This window comes from Hakea prostrata, chromosome 5, assembly GCF_041222555.1.
Source record: "Hakea prostrata isolate BN-2017 chromosome 5, UWA_Hpros_2, whole genome shotgun sequence".
NCBI classification, from domain to species: Eukaryota; Viridiplantae; Streptophyta; class Magnoliopsida; order Proteales; family Proteaceae; genus Hakea; species Hakea prostrata.
This window is the reverse complement of record NC_142604.1, coordinates 58,732,878-58,751,332: the sequence shown is the minus strand read 5'-3', so window position 1 is coordinate 58,751,332 and position 18,455 is coordinate 58,732,878. Positions and strand designations below refer to the sequence as shown.

Genomic DNA, 18,455 nt, shown 5'->3' with positions numbered 1-18,455 from the left:
AGAATCTTTTTTAATCATATTTTAATCGATGAACACGGGATCATTTTAATCATCATACTTTGTAGTGTACCACATATGCATGCTCTCAACCAACCTAAAACCACGTGATAGAATCTTTTCTGTCTCTTTAAAACCAAACACATCAATCTTGGCCCTCAAAATTGGATCTTTGTCATTGTCCCTCTAATAACTGTTAGATATGCACCATTCAGTCTTTCAAAATTGCATGTTCCTCCTTTAGACTTAAATCTTCTTTCAAAAAGACCCTCAAACTCTTAAAAATTATATTTTAACCCCTGATGAAATATAGCATCACAGAAAGCAAATTTCCTTAGATGTCTACACTGCCTAGATTTGCTTCCATGTATTATACTCTCATGAGAAACATCATAACTTCTTCATTTAATATCAAAATCACAATCTAAAGAGTGTGTCGAAAAGAAGACTTCAAGAGCTACATTTTTTCAGTTGAAGCTGAACCCAGAAAACAATTACTTGACTATCAAAAAATTCCTCCAATATGACCCTTGCTTAGTGACCTATGAAATCCACCATCAGAAGAAATCTTTACTTCACGCTAAACTCTTAAATCTTCTCATAAGCACTCAAGACCATTGTAACAGTGTTAATTACCCTCTAAAAACATAGTGAATGCCCAAAGTCTTCTATGGGACCTTCACTTCAGTAAAAGCCACACACTCTTAGAACACATTGCATATTGTTGTCAACAGTGACAACACAAACAATCTCAGCCAATGGATCAACACAATATTACTTACCTGAGAAGCATGTGGGAAGATTATGGCCCCTAAACAATGAATGAACTAATTACCCAACCTTGTATTGCTGTTTTAGGTGGAAGGGAAGACCATTGCATTCCAGAATACTTGCAAGGAAGTTAGAGCAGCAAGGAGTGAAAGGACATCTCTTTTTAAATAAAGGAATCAGACTTTACTAATAATTGAAATGCAAATACACATACTTAGGAACCACACGCACACCCAATCCTGCAACAATAGTTGCCCTGAGTACAACCCAACCTCACTGATTCTTTTATCTGAGATGAAGCAAGAAAAACATAGCAATGCTTTATAGATTATTGAAATGCTCCTACTTCATATGGTGAAGGAGCAAGAGGAAATACGACTTGCTCTTTTAAAAGAAGAACTTGAAATCATATGAAAGACATCCTTAGTTTATTACGTATGGATAGAAGGACTACTATTTAGGAATTCCTTATACCAAATGGCTGAATGCTTTGGTTGTATTTTCAGGCCATCTTTGTAGTCTACGTAGTGAATTCCCAAACTGACTGTGAAACCACTACTCCATTCCATGGCATCTAACAAAGTCCAGATGAAGTATCCCTTCACATCAACACCAGCACTACAAAATAAAGATGAAAAACAATTTTAATAATCAAATGAAAAAAAAAATTCTTATTTTTGTTTTCCATGATTCTTTTCTTCATGAACAAGACTATATGAATGAAGTATAAATACTCACACCATGGCTTTGTGAAGATAACACAAATGTTCCTGGAAGGCTTTCGCTCTCTGGACATCATTTAATTTTTGACCCTTTGTCTCAGATGAATGATTAAAAATTCCTGCAAAAAAACCCAGTAGAATATTTTTACCTAAATTTTTTTTGCATCCAATTTATAAAGCACGGGACACGTTTAAGAGCAAGGAAATTAGGTAGGTATATGGTTCACCATTCTCAGTAATGTAAACAGCCGGGCTATTATATCTCTCCTTTATGTGAAGTAGAAGCTCTTGTAGTCCTTTTGGATAGATACATTGCCTATCTGAAGCAGCCTGCAAATTTACATATTTATGTATATATGATATATATGACTGAAAAACATAAGATTGGATCAACATTCGTGGTGGATATTGAATGAACTAAGCCTGCAACTAAACATGCATATTAACATATTAATTGGTGGACGGTCTTGATGATTAAGATTTTCAAGAACTTTTGCCTTCATATATTCCTAAATTACATACCAGTGGACCAACTGGAACTCCGTTTATGCGACCTGAAATATCATGTAACAAAAACCAAATAATAAGCTTGAGATATATCTTTATGAAAACATAGTAATTTCTAATGATGTAACTCAGGTTAAATTAATTAACTGTTCTATAAAACTCCTGTTTGGAGATTTCTTAATTGTTGAAATAAGATACCAAATCAAGGTTTCTATCTGAACTTACTAGAGGTTCTGTAGCATCCATCAGTCAAGTAAGAAGGAGTAGGAGACTGAGAGGCTGCAGCAACGTAAACTGAAGTATAATAGTTCAATCCAAGGAAGTCATATGACCCTCTCAACATGCAAGATTCCATAGGAGTAAATTTTGGCAGCCTGTTCCCCACATTTTTTTTCATACTTTCTGGATACTCTCCAAAGTGTACTGGATCCATAAACCTTGTCAAAAAAAAATCAAAAACGAATTTTGTATTATGTGGAAATGATTGATTAGATGTATTTGGAGGCAACTGATGTTGCAGGTTTGAGGAATGGTTCTTTGATTATATGTTTGTAATTTTTTATTTTTTTTTTCGCTTTCTAATACAAATGATCCTATTAGCAGAGAAGAAAAACAAAAGCTCACCATCCCAGTGTGAAATCTAAAGCTCTTCCAGCAGCTTCTCTGTCGCACTGGTCATTGGTTGCGGGAATCGTGTGGTCAGACTGTAAAGTGATTCCAATCTTGCCTTGCTGGTCCGTCTGTGTAAACAACAAATAAAGCACCATAAATTCAACTCTTCTATAGAACATTATGGCTAGGTATAAAACATTACCTGGTACTTCTTCCTGTAGATATCCACTGCGTTTGCATGAGCAAGGAGCAAGTTGTGGGCTACTACATATGGATTTATAAAATGATCTTCCACAAGGCCTGGAGCCATGTTTCCATAAACATAGCCAAGCATGGTGAAAATATGTGGCTCGTTCAAGGTGATCCAATGCTTCACACGGTCACCAAATCGTTCAAAGCAAATGTTTACAAAGTCCTTGAAATCGCTTCTGCATACATATACATATATATTGTCTATACAATCAATGAGAACCAATGAGTTTCAAGTTTTGATCCGAAGGTGATAAGGAGTAGCTTACATGCATGATTCGATAATTCAAGAAACCACCATACTCATCATCGAGGACTTGAGGCAGGTCCCAGTGAAAAAGGGTTACGATGGGCTCAATACCTACGTACATACAGTTAAGATAACTTCTTGACATAATTCATCTCTAATTTATTTAGAGAGAGAGAGAGAGATTTTACCGTTGGATATAAGCTCATCGATAAGGTTGTTGTAATAGTTGATGCCAATCTCATTGACTCCATGACATAATTTTCCTTCTGTGAATGTTTAGATTCACAATATCATAAGTCAAATTTATCATGTATGAATAAAATTATATAAAGCCAATTTCCCTTCATCTATATTAGATTTTGATGCATTAAATGTCATCTTATATATTTTTACCCCCAAAAAAATGTCATCTTATCAAGTTTCCTGATCTTCACCTCCTTTTTCCATTATAGAATGAGACAGTGTAGGTAACAGTATGAATAAGAAAGAAACAATACTGACAAGTTATGTGTTTTAGTCTGTGCCAACACCCAAACACAACTTAGTGAGAAATTATGATATATGGTATGGTAATTAGATTGACTATGTCTAGACACAAGCATACACAACAATTGCATTCTTTTGCCTTAACTATAAAGGTATAACACAAAACATTGGAGGTTTGCTTAGTTGGTAAGACCAACACCTCTTAGTAAAGAGGTCGGGAGTTTGATTATGTCTGATAGTATATTATGGAATACATCTCATCCCTTGATTTTGCTTGGGAGCAGCACTGCTCCCAGCAGTCAAAGGCCTAGATTCAATTTGGGGTCCAGAGCTAATCTAGATTGTTGAGTGAAGTGTTTATTCAACGATTCAGATTTTCTCTAGACCCCAAATTGAATTTGGACCGTGCACTGTTAGGAGCAGCGTTGCTCTCAAGCATAATCTCTCATCCCTAGTATATAGAAAATCATCTATTCCAAAGGAAAGAAAAATGCATAACACAAAGATTTTTAACAACATGAAGAGTTAAGCTAATGTTATACATCATATATGGATTATTAATAGATCCAAGCAAGACAAATAAATATTCATGTATTCCATGAATATACATTAATGCATGGGAGGCATCCACCATGTGATCACATCTGATGTATCCCATGTGTGTCTTATATGTATTAACATACTCGCATTAAGGACCAATATCAGACTACTTACTTGGTAATATTCTGGTCCATGCAATGGAGAATCTATAAGAATTGACGCCCAAATGCTTCATTATAGCCACATGTTCCTATTTATCAAAAAATACATTATCATGATAATCACACTGAACTGAATAGTTTAATGAATAAAGCATGTACACCCTAGCTGCGAAATTGCTTGAGTCATACGCATTAAATAAATGCGCATGACGATCAAGCAAGATTTCAGTCCGTTGAATCGAAATTTCAACTGTTGAATTTCAAGGTCGAGATCAAAATCTCGATCGAAATTCTGATCCAACCGACCAAAATTAATGACTTGACGGTCCTCTGCATTTGACTTAAGCAAAATCCCCTTAGTCTTCTATGGATGGTAGGTACCTTTGTCTTCTAGTAAATGAAGACTAAGCAATAAATAAATAAAAAGTGCATGTAGGTACCTTGTATCGATGATAAGAATCCAAGGCCACATCTCCATTTGAGCCGTCCGCTATCTTGTCTGTCCAAAAATTTTACTTTTAGTGATCTGTACTCAGCCAAGCATGTATGCATGGAAAGAAAAGAAGCATCATTATGAGCGTATGACCGTGTGTTTGTGTGTCTGAGTGTGTGTATATATGTGTGTGAGAGAGAAAGAGACTTGGATTTCTATGAGTAAATGCTTACGGGTTGGACTTCAGTGCTATGCATTAAATGTGTAGAACTGTGCTACCAATCGTCTGTTTCGGTTTTCAACACCTTCAAAATGGACAGTCAATATTTGATCTCGACTGTCAACAACACATGTTGCGCATTAAATGCACAGCCTTCAAGTTTACTCCTTACTCACAAGTTGTTAGATTGGGGAACCTAGGGACATATTTGGATCCTCTATGGGAGAGATCATAGATATGAAGATGAGACATTGCATGGGAAATAATTATTTGTAATTTAAGCAAAACAATACTCAAATAATGCCTTCAAATATAATAATCTTATGTATTTGGATTAAAATAAATGTATATCATATGCATAGAGTATTACATGTATTCTGTGAAAAGTTGAAAATTTCACGACCAAAGTACCTCGCAAAACTCTGCTAAGAAAATACTCGGGATCGTTTCTCTTTTCTCAAATTTTATGAGGTGTGGTACATGGATGATTGTGGAATTAGATGGACTAAAAATTATATTTTTTTTCGACTTTTTTGTTGGAATCTGAGTTTCATCCGGACTAGTTCACGCATACTTCAACTGCATCATCAAAGTAACATTTATTTTAATTTTTATGTTACTTATATCATATATATTCGATAATGCCAAAGCACACTTCAACTGCATCTTTGGGCGGAACCAGTATTCAACATTGGGACAGCGAAGAATGAAAGTCCAAATAACATTTCCGTTGGAGAAGCACTAATGTTTTTTCGCTACACATATTGTGTGGGCCCTTATAAGACCCATTGGGGGTCTCACCTCTGAAATTTTTTTTTATTATATTAAAGCATTGGCCCACATATATTTCAATAAAATGGTATATTATTGATAATGATTTTTTTCGACAAAATATAAGTAAATTAAAGCAACAATACAAAAAAACAATGACACATGACTTAAACCCTAAAAAGTTAAACGCGAAACCAAAATTTCTTTGGTAGAAGATGCAAACCAATTTTTTTTTTTTTTTAATTACCTTACTAACTATAGACATTTTATACACAATATAAAATCAAATAATAAAAATTATAGAAGCAATAAAGAAATATAAAATAAATAAAAATTTTAAAAAATGAGGAAAAAAAGACAAATAAATTGAGAAAGAGCAAGGGTACTTAATTGTGGATTTTTGTTCGCGGCTGCGCGGGTATCCATCCGCGCAGCCGTGAAAATATGCCACGTGGTATGGAAAAATTGAACGGTTTAGATTCTTTCAATAAATTTTTATATTTAAAAAGTTTTATAAATTACAATTATTTGTCTCCCTATATTTTCTAAATTTACAAAAATCAATCCCTGCTCATCTCGATGAGAGCAAATCCTAAACGGGATTTACAAACTCCTCAAACCCCTCCAGTGTTCACCTTGGCTCTTCAACGAAAATCACCGATGGCCTCTTCGGACATCCTTGCCGCTGCTTTCATTGCCGCACCGCTCTTCAGGTCATCTGCTTCCGTTGCCTCACCATTAGTTCTGCCGGTAACTCCGGCCCCCATGGTGTCCTTACCCTTGATTTCCATTTCGTATGTGTTCTTCCCTTCATGAGGGCAGCATAATAATCTGTCATTCATTAAGAACTATAGGACTTTTGCTGCACGTCCCGTAGCCGCTTCAGTAGTACTCCACTTCCCTGCAGAAAAAATAAAAATAAAAAATAAAAAAAATTACCATGTTGCCACAATACCTTCTTTGTGACTTTTTCTTGTCATTCCTAATAGCATGAGATATTCTACATCATTTAAAACTCTTTAAGACGGTTCTAATTGTTTTCTAATTCTTACATTCTTTCCCTTCTGACTAATAATAAATTTTTTATTTCTTGAAATTTGAAATAATAACACGTTATTTTTTTCGGTTTCTAGGTTTTGTGATGGAAAATCATCGCGAAGCTAAAAGAATGATCAAAGGGCTTGGTCTTCTTTGATTTGCTACAAATCTTTGAAAAAATGAATATTTGAGAATGTTGATTAATTGCTAAATGGATGATCCAAACAGATTGAGATCTATGATTCCATTGTTATAACTACGGTGGGACACCATGGGGTAGGATGCAAACCAAACGGCACGAAAGCTGCGGCAAGGATGTCCAGAGGAGCCCATCGGTGATTCTCGGTGAAGCCAAGGTGAACAATGGAGGGGTTAGAGGAGTTTGTAAATCCCGTTTAGGATTTTGTTCTCATCGAGATAAGCAGGGATTGATTTTTGTAAATTTAAAAAGTATAAAGGACGAATAATTGTAATTTATAAAACATTTTAAATATAAAAATTTATTAAAAAAATCAAAACCGTTCAAATTTTCCAAAAAATGAGGCATATTCAAAAAGAGACGGATAAATCCGAGAAAGCAGCGAACAAAAATCCCTTAATTGTGGAGAAGATTTTTTTCCAAACCCACGCTAATAGAAAGGGAAAGAGAATAGATAAAAAGAGGAGAAAGGAGAGAATAAATAGGGATTGAGAAGTTAGTTTTTAATTAGGAATGACATTTTGAATACCTAATAAGATTTTTTTTTTCAATCCCCATGGCTCCCTCCGCCCCGATGTAGGTCCGCCTTTGATTGCATCCTCAAGGTGGCATTTATTTCAATTTTTAATATTTGATGTTATCCATATCATATTCATGAATGCCAGCACACTTCAACTGTAAATGGGTCCCTACCACTAACTCCCATTTAGTTCCTGGCAAGTACCTCTCTGCTAATTTATCAAAAAAAAAAAAGTACCTCTCTCCTAACTCTACCAGTCAAGTTTGGAAATTTTAAATAGCTTTAAATGCACATTTGCCACCAACTCCCATTTATTTCAATCTAAGTACCTTGTGTTTTTGTTTTTATTTCAAGGTTTTCCAACCTGATTGCGGATTTTTTGGCTAAGGTGGTCCTCTTGCCATAATATCAATTATTAACTTCTTCAGATGTATAATGAAGAAGTCATGAAGAAGTCAATGCTTGTACTAGCTCCAATCTTTGATAAATGTCTTTTTTACAAAAAAAAAAATAATAATAATAATAAATAAATAAAAGTGGGTGGATTTTAATAGATAATAAGGGCAAGGACAAGAATGGGTGGGATGATTATTGGGTAGAGTTTGAAACCTCAGATAAGTGGGCTATCATTAAGATTTCTTGTATATGATACAAGTAACATCAAAATTAAGAATTATAATTGGAATTTATATAAGGTTTAAGACATACTATATCATTAAGAGGAAAACCTAAAAGCAAGCAAGCAATACTCGATGAAGCAATTTCAGAGCAAGGGAAAATTGTCCCTGTAGTTGGATTGGTGCGTACATAAATTTTACTGAGTTCTTCTTCATTCCTTCTAGTTGAGTGATCTCTCTTCTGCTAGGGGTGGAGTCAAGATTGAACATGGGGGAGATGGCCGAATAATGAATCTGGATCACCTCTCCGTCAAACGAGCACCAATGCCTTTTTACTATTTGACCTTCTATAATACATAATAGACATTTAGTTGAAATGATCCACAAGCTTAGAATGCTAGTAACTCGAAAGGCACCTTAGTTCATAGTCCACAAGATTATACTTAGGAAAACAAAGACCTTGAGCTTGACTTTTCTACATCTCTTTAAAAAGCTACAACCATGAAAAAGACTTCATAGTCATCATAAGCATCAGTGTTTATTGGTTCATGTTGGGGTCTCTTATACAGACCACATTTTACTTGAGTCCCTGTAGGCTCACATGGGTATAAGTATAACTGAATTAAAATATTAAATATCCACGTTCAAACAAAAAAATAAAAATAAAAATATCAACCTTTATTGGGGTGTGGATCCACCTCTTAATCAATTAATATTGTGCTCATAAATGATAATTACAATTTAAGATGTCTTTCTTAAATGATTTAAAAATCTAATTATTTTGAATAAACAAGGGTATTTTGGAAAAGAAAATGTAATCATGTCTTTTCAGTTATTGCTTTTATAATAGTAGTATAGTTTGATAATTTTCATAAATTGAATTTTACTCCAACATGATCATCATTTACTATTTGGAAATATTATTTTTTTCTCTCTTCATTTTTTTTTCTTTTTTATGGAGTACATGATTGAATTGTAACTATGAACTTTGATAAATGTTTAATATATGGAGCATTTGGCAAAAAATAAAAATAAAAAGGAGTAAAGCTGCATTGGTATGACAAAATGGAGGCTTTAAAGCACTAACACCCCCACTTTATGTTTGAAAAACACATAGGTCATATTTGGTTAAAATGATTAGTTATATTATCGCAAAGACTATTATACCCTTTCAAGAAATCTTATTCTACCCTTACCCCAAAAAAAAATTTCTTCCACCTATGAAGATTATTTGATGAAGACATTGTTGTTGGATTTTTTTTTTTTTTCCTCATATTTTGGTAAAGGCATTTTTGGAATTACAGAAAAATAAACAATGGGTTAACTTTTTCTAACATAATGGACTAATGTGTTTAATTAATTGAGGTGTCTACGTTTTTCAAACATAAAGTGGGTGTCAATGCTTTAAAACCTCTATTTTGGGATGCCAACACAATTTGCTCAAATATATATAAAATCTTTCATCAACACAACAATAGATACTTACATTTTTGGCCTTCTATAATACATAATGGACATTAGTACAAATGATCCACAAACTTAGAATGCTAATAACTTGGGAGGCACACCAGCTCATAGGCTATAAGGTTATACTTAGGAAAGCAAAGACCTTGAGCTCGACTTTCCTAGATCTCTTTAGAGGCCACAACCAAGAAAAAGACTTGATAGTCATCTTAGGCATCAGTGTTTATTGGCTCATGTTGGATTCTCTTATATAGACCCCATTTTACTTGACTCCATGTAGATTCTCACATGGGTATGAGTGAATTAAAATATTCATTTCAAAACAAAATAAATAAAAGTAAAAATATCAATCTTTATTGGGGTTTTTTTTTTTAACCTCTATTGGGGGTTGTGGATCCACCTCTAAGACTTGAGCCTCGAGCTTTACAAATGGTACAGATCTGCCCCTTGAGTGCCTATGTGAGTAGAAATTCTGAACTTATTTTACTAATCTACCCACTCAACTATAAACTATTGGGAAAAAAAAAGAAAAATGTGAAAGTAGTTGATGGAATATAAGTACCCTCACCTAACTACAAATGGGAAAAATGATCTTCTGATCCCACAAAAGGCTATAGTCTCCCCCCCCCCCACAAAGCATTGTATTTTACTCTATGATGCCCATGTGTGTATGTGTGTAGCCTTTCATTTTTGCATGCATGCAATGACACGAGAACATTACCCAAAACAATTTAGAAAATAAATATGGGGAGATGGTATTGCTCGTATTTTGACCATCAAGATTGTGTAGGATTTTCTTTTTTTTTTTGGTTTATTTTGAGGTACCTCGTACATCCTCGAGAGGGAGCCTTGTTATGACCTCCTTCCACTGAGAAGTATGGATCTTAATTACCACTCTACCAACCCTATATTGACAGTGTGTAGAATTCTTTGCAGCATGGAGCAAAAATAAATGCATCTAAGGCATTCATATAGAATCCATAGAGGTCGACTCAAGATGATAGATTTCATCTAAATATCTCTTATCTAGTTCAGGTATGTGAAGATTGATCAAGACTCATCGACATCTCTCGAGAGCATTATTTTTGTTGTCATCGGTTTGTTGATGACATCCTAACAACATTTTAAAACTTTTGTTTATCAATAGAGTCTACAGAAGAAGCAAGTAGACTTAGAGTTGGGATCGTTAGGTAGAGGATTGTGCTCCCCTCATATTAGATCTTACTGGACTAGTAATTTCGACTGCTAGTGCGGTAGTGCCAATGATGCCCATCATTGGATGGACGCTATGTAAATTCTATTAAATTTCGATGATGTACAAATGAGCATGTGCATATTATACCAAATTTAAGTGAAGTAATCCAGTACTTTTTCCTTAATTGGGATATAATCATTCTTTTGTGCAGTTGAAATTTAATAGAATCCACGTGGCGTCTATCCTCAATGGACACCATAGGAACCACTACATCAGACACACCAGCATAGCAAGATCCCCTCACACTTTCCTTTTTTGGTTTCACTCCTATTGTTTACACACACATACAACGTTGTCGACTTCGCAATTTGCTCCTGGCAGCAGTCATTCTAGAATCTCACTTAAATTAAGTTTTCGATATTACATCGCTACCCTCACATCTTCCTCAAATTTACGATATTGTCTTCATCATTGGATGAACGATAGGTGGACGAATTAAATTGTAACTGTCGGGTTTAAACACATATTTGATGGTTTAAATCCATCCGCCTGTTTTCTGTTGGTGGACGGGTTGGACGCCCGGAGGATATAGATCCAAAAACTACAGTTGAGGACACGTTCTGCTTGCTTTGCTCTTGCCAACAGTATATTAAGCTTTCTATTTCTCAACATGATGACCTCTCAACTGGGTCATTTATCAAAAATATTTATTTATTTATTTATTTCGATTTTCTCTGGCTCGATTCATGTCTGCCACCTATGAAGCTCATTTTCTTGCTAAGTCTCTCCTATCACCTCATTCCACCCTCACAGCGATATCAATGGGATAAAAAATAGTTTAGTCAAGCGTGACACATGTCTCTTGTATCACATTTTTATTTTAATTATTTTCGTCAATGAAATGATTTTTTTCCCCTCAAATTTCGCTGTACTTAAATTCCTTTCATTTACCATAAAAAATATTTTCTCTCTGTATTGGGGAGACATGGTTTCATCGTCTTCCTGTTCTTCTAAGATGGCAACCATGGTGGTTCTCTGCTTGCTTTTGTTGTCTTTTGCTTCTGGTCAAACTTTGGATGTATCAAGATTCAGTCATGATGAGATAAGGAGCCACACTGAGGTGCTGGTTGCATATGAAAAATGGCTTGTGAAACACAATAAGAATCACAACACCTTGGAGGAAAAGGAGATGAGGTTCAAGATTTTTCAGGAAAACCTCAGGTTCATTGAGGAGCACAACTTTGAGAATCCTTCGTACAAGCTAGGGCTGAATAAGTTCACAGATCTTACCAACGACGAATTCCGTGCTGCGTATCTGGGTACCAAGACTATTGATCCCAAGTTGACAAAGTCAATGTGGCTTAAGAGGAATGGCTATTCTTCTGATGATGATGGTGATAACTTGCCGGACTCAATTGATTGGAGGGAAAAAGGTGCTGTTGTTCCTGTCAAAGATCAAGGCAATCAATTCTGTGAGTGAAATCTATTTGGTTCTTTCAATTATATAATAGGGTTAGGGTTAGGGTTTTGGTTAGTTTTTGTCTCTATATTTTTATAAGCTGTGTTTGGCATATTGAGCAGCGTGGATCTACAAAGAGAAATAGAATTGAAGGGCTGAGTCGATTTCTTGACATGAAAATTTGAAGGGAATGAATGGCCGTTTGCGGCGATTGCTGCTGTGGAAGGGATAAATCAGATTGTAACTGGGAATCTAATATCGTTGTCGGAGCAGGAGCTGGTGGACTGCGCCACCAAGTATGGTGGCTCTGTTATTGCAGCCTTCTATTATATTAAGCACTATGGCATCTCCACCGAAGAAGATTACCCTTACCAAGCTATCAAAGGCAAATGCAATCGGGCTCTGGTCTGTAATGATATGTTTTCTGAGATTTTACAATTTTCGCAGACCCAAACAACTGCTAATGATCTCTCTTTATCTCCCATGTTTTGCTACAGGAAAAGGGTCAAAATGTTACCATTAACGATTTCAAAGAGGTTTCTCCTCAGTGCAACGAGAAGGCATTACAGAAAGCTGTGGCCCATCAACCGGTTACAGTTTTCATTAAAGCTGGTAGCTTGTCTTTCCAACACTACAAATCTGTAAATGCCCATCTCTCTCTCTTTCTCATAATGCATGATCATTGATGGTTGAGGCCTCTTTGAATCTAAAAAACCTACAAGGATCGGTCTACCAGTTTGTTGAGTCTGGAAACTCTCCCTATATGGGAAAGAAATTTTTTAACTTATATGGTTGGATTGACACGAGTTCAATCTCAAAGTAAGATCTTATATTTCTTTTAGTAATGGTGATCCATTGATTTTCTTTTCAGTAAGATACTCTCCATGGGGGAAGAGGATTCAGACTCGTTTTTAGTTCTCTAGCAAATTTTTTTATGAAAATGATAGAACTCTAATTCCTTTCCAACATCTTTATTTTATTTTTTAGGGCGTCTTCTCAGAACCTTGCGGGATAGATTATCATAGTGTGACTATTGTGGGCTATGGCTCCGAAAATGGTTGTGACTATTGGCTTGCAAAGAACTCGTGGGGACCTAGCTGGGGTGAGAGTGGATACATGAAGATTGCACGTAATTCCCAAAAACACTGCGGTAGTTGTGAAATTACTAGTCAGCCATTTTACCCCATCAAGAAGATTCCCCAACCGCCACCTCCCAGCCCTCTTTCTCCCCCTCCCTCTCCTCCACCTCCACCCCCACATAGCCCCCCTCCACCCTCTCCATCGCCACCCCCACCTAGCCCTCCTCCTCCCTCCTCCGCCTCCACCCCCACCAAGCCCTCCTCCTCCTTCTCCTCCACCTCCTCACCAACCAAGCCCTCCTCCTCCCTCTCCGTCGCCACCCCCACCTAGCCCTCCTCCCCATTCTCCACCTCCTCACCAACCAAGCCCTCCTCCTCCCTCTCCGTCCCACCCCCACCAGCCCCCCCCCCACCAAGCCCTCCTCCTCCCTCTCCGTCGCCACCCCCACCTAGCCCTCCTCCTCCCTCTCCGTCGCCACCCCCACCTAGCCCTCCTCCTCCCTCTCCTTCGCCACCCCCACCAAGCCCTCCTCCTCCTTCTCCTCCACCTCCTCACCAACCAAGCCCTCCTCCTCCCTCTCCATCTCCACCCCCACCTAGCCCTCCTCCTCCCTCTCCGTCTCCACCCCCACCTAGCCCTCCTCCTCCCTCTCCATCGCCACCCCCACCAAGCCCTCCTCCTCCTTCTCCTCCACCTCCTCACCAACCAAGCCCTCCTCCTCCCTCTCCGTCTCCACCCCCACCAAGCCCTCCTCCTCCTTCTCCACCTCCTCACCAACCAAGCCCTCCTCCTCCCTCTCCGTCGCCACCCCCTTCTCCTCCACCTCCTCACCAACCTAGCCCTCCTCCTCCCTCTCCTTCGCCACCCCCTCCTTCTCCTTCTCCTCCTCCTCCCTCTCCATCGCCACCCCCACCTAGCCCCCCTCCTCCCTCTCCATCGCCACCCCCACCAAGCCCTCCTCCTCCCTTTCCTCCACCTCCTCCCTCTCCTTCGCCACCCCCACCTAGCCCTCCTCTGCCACCACCGCCTAATCCCTATGCTTGTGGTGTAGAATTGACCAACACCTGCTACAAAAAAATCCAAAAGTGTTGTTGTGTTGACAATAATGGCGATAGTTGCCTTCACAGGAAATGTTGTCTTTGGTTTCATACATGTGGTCCATTCGGATGCCATACGATCATCCCTATACCACTAGAAGAGCTTGCTAACTGGTGATGATGCTCTTGTTATTTTCATAACTAGGGCTACTCACGGTTATATCTTGCGCTGCTAATTTCTTACAGTCTCTTATGCTACAACAGAGCAATGGCAAACCACTTGTAGTGCACTGAAGCACATAGACCCCTACAAGGTTTCTTGGAATAATGAGATCGTTGATCACAGGAATAGCACGCAGCAATGCTTACATGCATGCCATTGTTCCAACATCATGATTATGTATCCAAACTACTCATAGCTTTGATATGATCATTCCATGTATGTCATCCTCCAATAGATTTTCTCTTTTAATTTGCTTTGTTCTCACCATTTCAATTTTACAATGATAGATGAAGGACGTAGTTAAACTTAGGAAACAAAAATAATCAAGGAAAGGTATATTGTAGAAAAACTTGTATTCCTATTCTCATCAACTATTAGAAGGTATAACCATTAACACAAACGTAGTTGTGCATAAACATTCTTTCACCAGACTACGATGATCAAGATATGTATAAGCTCGGATGCATGCTTTGCATACTTGAAGATATGTCATAAATATTTACTTGCTTGTTTGGGGCCATTATTCGAAAAATATTAAAGGTGAACTTCTAACCATAAAGAACTTGAATGAAATAAATTAGGAAATATTCCAAACACACAAACGCATCAAACCCATTTGGGATTAGTTCTACCATTATACTAGTCACCAAACTAGTTTATTAATAATACCCACAAATGATTCTCATGAAAGATCCCTCCCCCACAAAAAGGTCTTTCAAATCATACAAAAAACAACAGTAGTTTATTACAAAGGAAATTATGAAAGGGAAGACCAGGATTCACTCTTTTCTTACTGAGTGAGGAATTCTTTATACCAAGTGGCTGAATTCTTTGGATATATTTTTAGGTCATCATTGAAGTCTACATAGTTAATTCCAAAGCGAACTGTGAAGCCAATATTCCATTCAAAATTATCCAGCAAAGACCACACAAAATATCCCTTCACATCTGCACCAGCACTACAAAATACAGAAAATACAAAAACCCAAATATCAATAAGAGAAACTGTTATCTTTGTTTTCCCTTATTTTTTCCTTTTCTAAACGAGAAGAACATATGCAGTACATGTATACTCACTCTTTGGCACTCTTGAGGTAATATAGATGGTCCTGGAGGGCTTTCACCCTTTGGGCATCATTAATAGATTCATCCATTGTCGATGAGCTGTGCTCAGAAATTCCTGCAAGAAAACATATTAACATAAAACTTCTTCCAAATTAAACCTAGTAGACACCTAACATGCTAAAGAGCATTGGAATAAACTAATGGCTTACCGTTCTCAGTAATGTAAACAACGGGGTTATTATACTTCTCTTTTATGTTAAGTAGGAGCTCTTGTAATCCTTGTGGATAGACAAAGAGCCAATCTGAACCAGTCTGTAAGTTAATCAGATATTGTTAATACGAATGATTGAAAAATATAAAGATGCACCAACATACATGGGTGAATATAGGTTGGTTGGATATCGGTTGAACAAAAAATTTATCATATACATATATAATTACATACCGGTTCACCAATAGGGACTCCTTCTAGGCGACCTGTTATGTATAAAAACCAAAGACTCAGTTGAGGGATCTGTCACTGTTAAAAGATAGTAACGCCTAATGTTCAAGGTTTCTATATATTTGTACTTACTAGAAATTCTGAAGCAACCATCAGTGAGATAACTACCAATATGAGAAGCAGGGGCATCAGTAACATAATTTGCAGTATAATAGTTTAGTCCAAGGAAGTCATACGACCCTTTCAGCATGAGAGATTCCTCAGCAGAGAATGTAGGAAGCCTGTTTCTCACAAGATGTTTCATGCTCTCGGGATAGTCTCCGAAGTTTACTGGATCCATAAACCTGGTAAGATAAATAGATAGATTATGTGGAGTTGATTGATTTATGCTTTTGAATATAAGTTTTAATTTTCATCATAAATTAACAAAGACTCACCATCCAAATGAGAAATCTGAAGCTCTTCCAGCTGCTTCCATATCGGCTTGTTTATTGGTTAAAGGAACCGTAAGCTCACAATTCAATGTGATTCCAATCTTGCCTCCTTGGACCTCCTGTGAAACAACACTCAGCATTTTGAATTCAATTTTTATCAAATCCAAAATATTTTTATAGAACATAATTAAGTTTAAATAGAATTCAGATTAATCTTACTTGTTACAGAATATAAGCTTAAGTATTGATTACCTGGTAGTTCTTCCTGTAGAGATCTACCCCAGCCGCATGAGCACGAAGCAAGTTATGAGCCACTGTATATGGATGTGTCCCAAGATCTTCTACAGGGCCAGGAGGAAAGTTGCCAAAAATATATCCTTCTCTAGTGAAAATAAATGGTTCGTTCAAGGTAATCCAATGCTTCACACGGTCACCAAATCGGGCAAAACAAACATTTACATAGTCTGTGTAATCGTTTCTGCAAACAGATACATACACACATTGTTTATACAATCAATGAGTAGTGATGAACTTCAAGTTTTGATGAGAAAAAATGCTAATTCGAAGCTAGAGCAAGAGCTCCTTACATGATATTAGGATTCAAGAAACCACCATACTCATCTTCCAGTGCTTGAGGGACATCCCAATGGAAAAGAGTCACGAAAGGTTGAATCCCTGCATGTATTTAAGTTAATTTCATGACATAATTAATCTTATATTAGAGAGAGAAAGAGAGAGAGTCTACCGTTGGATAGAAGCTCATCGATGACGTTGTTATAATATTGGATGCCTTCCTCGCTCACTCCTCCACTTAGCTTTCCAGCTACGGATGTATTAGTGTTAAGAAAACCAGAGTTCAAATTTATCATTTCTAAAATTGTAAGAATAATATGAATAAACCAACATATAACTCTTCAACCACAAGAGATTTTGCCTCTAACCCTTGGCTTTCATGTATGTGAGTGAATATTAATGCATGTGAGACATTCAAACAGAACCCACTGTGTGTGCTCACATAAGAAACAATGTGTAACAATTCTTACTACTTACTTGGTATTATTCTAGTCCATGCAATCGAGAATCGGTAAGAATTGACACCCAAATCCTTCATCACAGCCACATGTTCCTGATGAAAATTTTTTAACATCATCATCATAATCAACAGGAGATGTGTCCCCATGAAATTAAAAAAAAAAAAACATGATGAGGTGTGTTCAACACGAGCTAGCATGAAACATGCAATGCACCACCAGCATACTACGATAAATATGCATGATACGTACCTTGTATCGATTATAAGAATCTACAGCCACATCTGCATTTTTGCCATCCTTTATCATATCTGTCCACAAATTATTGTTAGTGATTTGCACTCTTTCAAGCATGTATGGAAGAAAGAAAATGTCTTTGACTCTTTTTGTGTTTGTGGAGGAGAGAGAGACCTGGATGTCTATGAGTGAATTGATCCCAGTTGCTTACTCCTTTACCACCTTCTTTTATGGCACCTTCGTACTAATTAGAGAATGAAACTCATTGACAGATAAAATGCATAAATAAGAAAATTTTTGAAGCCATGCATGTAAAGCACAGATACCTGATAAGCAGATGAAGCAGTTCCAAAGAAGAAGTCCTCTGGAAAATCACTTCGTTTGATGATTGTCTCATCACTGGCATTCCCATTAGCTTCATTAGAAATGACCTGAATAGAACTGCTCTTCCAATTTGCACGGAGAGCTGCTACTCTTCGTGGTCCTGTAAGGAGGAGTCTTACGCTACTCCCATGCCCTGTAATGAAGCTGGTCTTATGCAACAGCGAGAAGCCTTGATGAACCTTTGTGATAGTCTTTGGCTGAGGCAACAACTGACCAACATTCAGCATGTTTGCTTGCATAGCTTAGGCTGAGCAAACAAGCCACAAAAGCACAAACTACACGAAGAGAGTGAGATTTGTAATTAGCTCAAT

The 18,455-nt window shown here is 37.2% G+C and overlaps 3 protein-coding genes across 3 annotated transcripts; 1 reads left to right on the top strand and 2 right to left on the bottom strand.

The window, feature by feature from the left end:
* Positions 1-1,199: 1,199 nt before the first annotated feature.
* Positions 1,200-6,510, bottom strand: LOC149016806 (furcatin hydrolase-like). Its single transcript, XM_089156816.1, has 12 exons — positions 6,378-6,510; positions 4,736-4,794; positions 4,309-4,384; positions 3,297-3,374; positions 3,132-3,219; positions 2,812-3,037; positions 2,622-2,737; positions 2,223-2,434; positions 2,013-2,044; positions 1,718-1,820; positions 1,507-1,609; positions 1,200-1,386 (listed from the first exon to the last, which is right to left on the bottom strand). Exons 1-12 carry the CDS (start codon positions 6,508-6,510, stop codon positions 1,200-1,202), a joined length of 1,413 nt encoding a protein of 470 aa, XP_089012942.1.
* A 5,184-nt stretch (positions 6,511-11,694) lies between these two features.
* LOC149016805 (cysteine proteinase COT44-like) lies at positions 11,695-13,621 on the top strand. Its single transcript, XM_089156814.1, has 4 exons — positions 11,695-12,224; positions 12,399-12,616; positions 12,709-12,852; positions 13,199-13,621. Exons 1-4 carry the CDS (start codon positions 11,738-11,740, stop codon positions 13,619-13,621), a joined length of 1,272 nt encoding a protein of 423 aa, XP_089012940.1. The 5' UTR covers positions 11,695-11,737.
* A 1,438-nt stretch (positions 13,622-15,059) lies between these two features.
* On the bottom strand, positions 15,060-18,444 carry LOC149016804 (beta-glucosidase 13-like). Its single transcript, XM_089154868.1, has 13 exons — positions 18,087-18,444; positions 17,935-18,004; positions 17,776-17,834; positions 17,543-17,618; positions 17,238-17,315; positions 17,080-17,167; positions 16,745-16,970; positions 16,496-16,611; positions 16,191-16,402; positions 16,062-16,093; positions 15,826-15,928; positions 15,629-15,731; positions 15,060-15,510 (listed from the first exon to the last, which is right to left on the bottom strand). The coding sequence occupies exons 1-13, from the start codon at positions 18,381-18,383 to the stop codon at positions 15,342-15,344; spliced, it is 1,629 nt and encodes a 542-aa protein (XP_089010994.1). The 5' UTR covers positions 18,384-18,444; the 3' UTR covers positions 15,060-15,341.
* Positions 18,445-18,455: the final 11 nt, after the last annotated feature.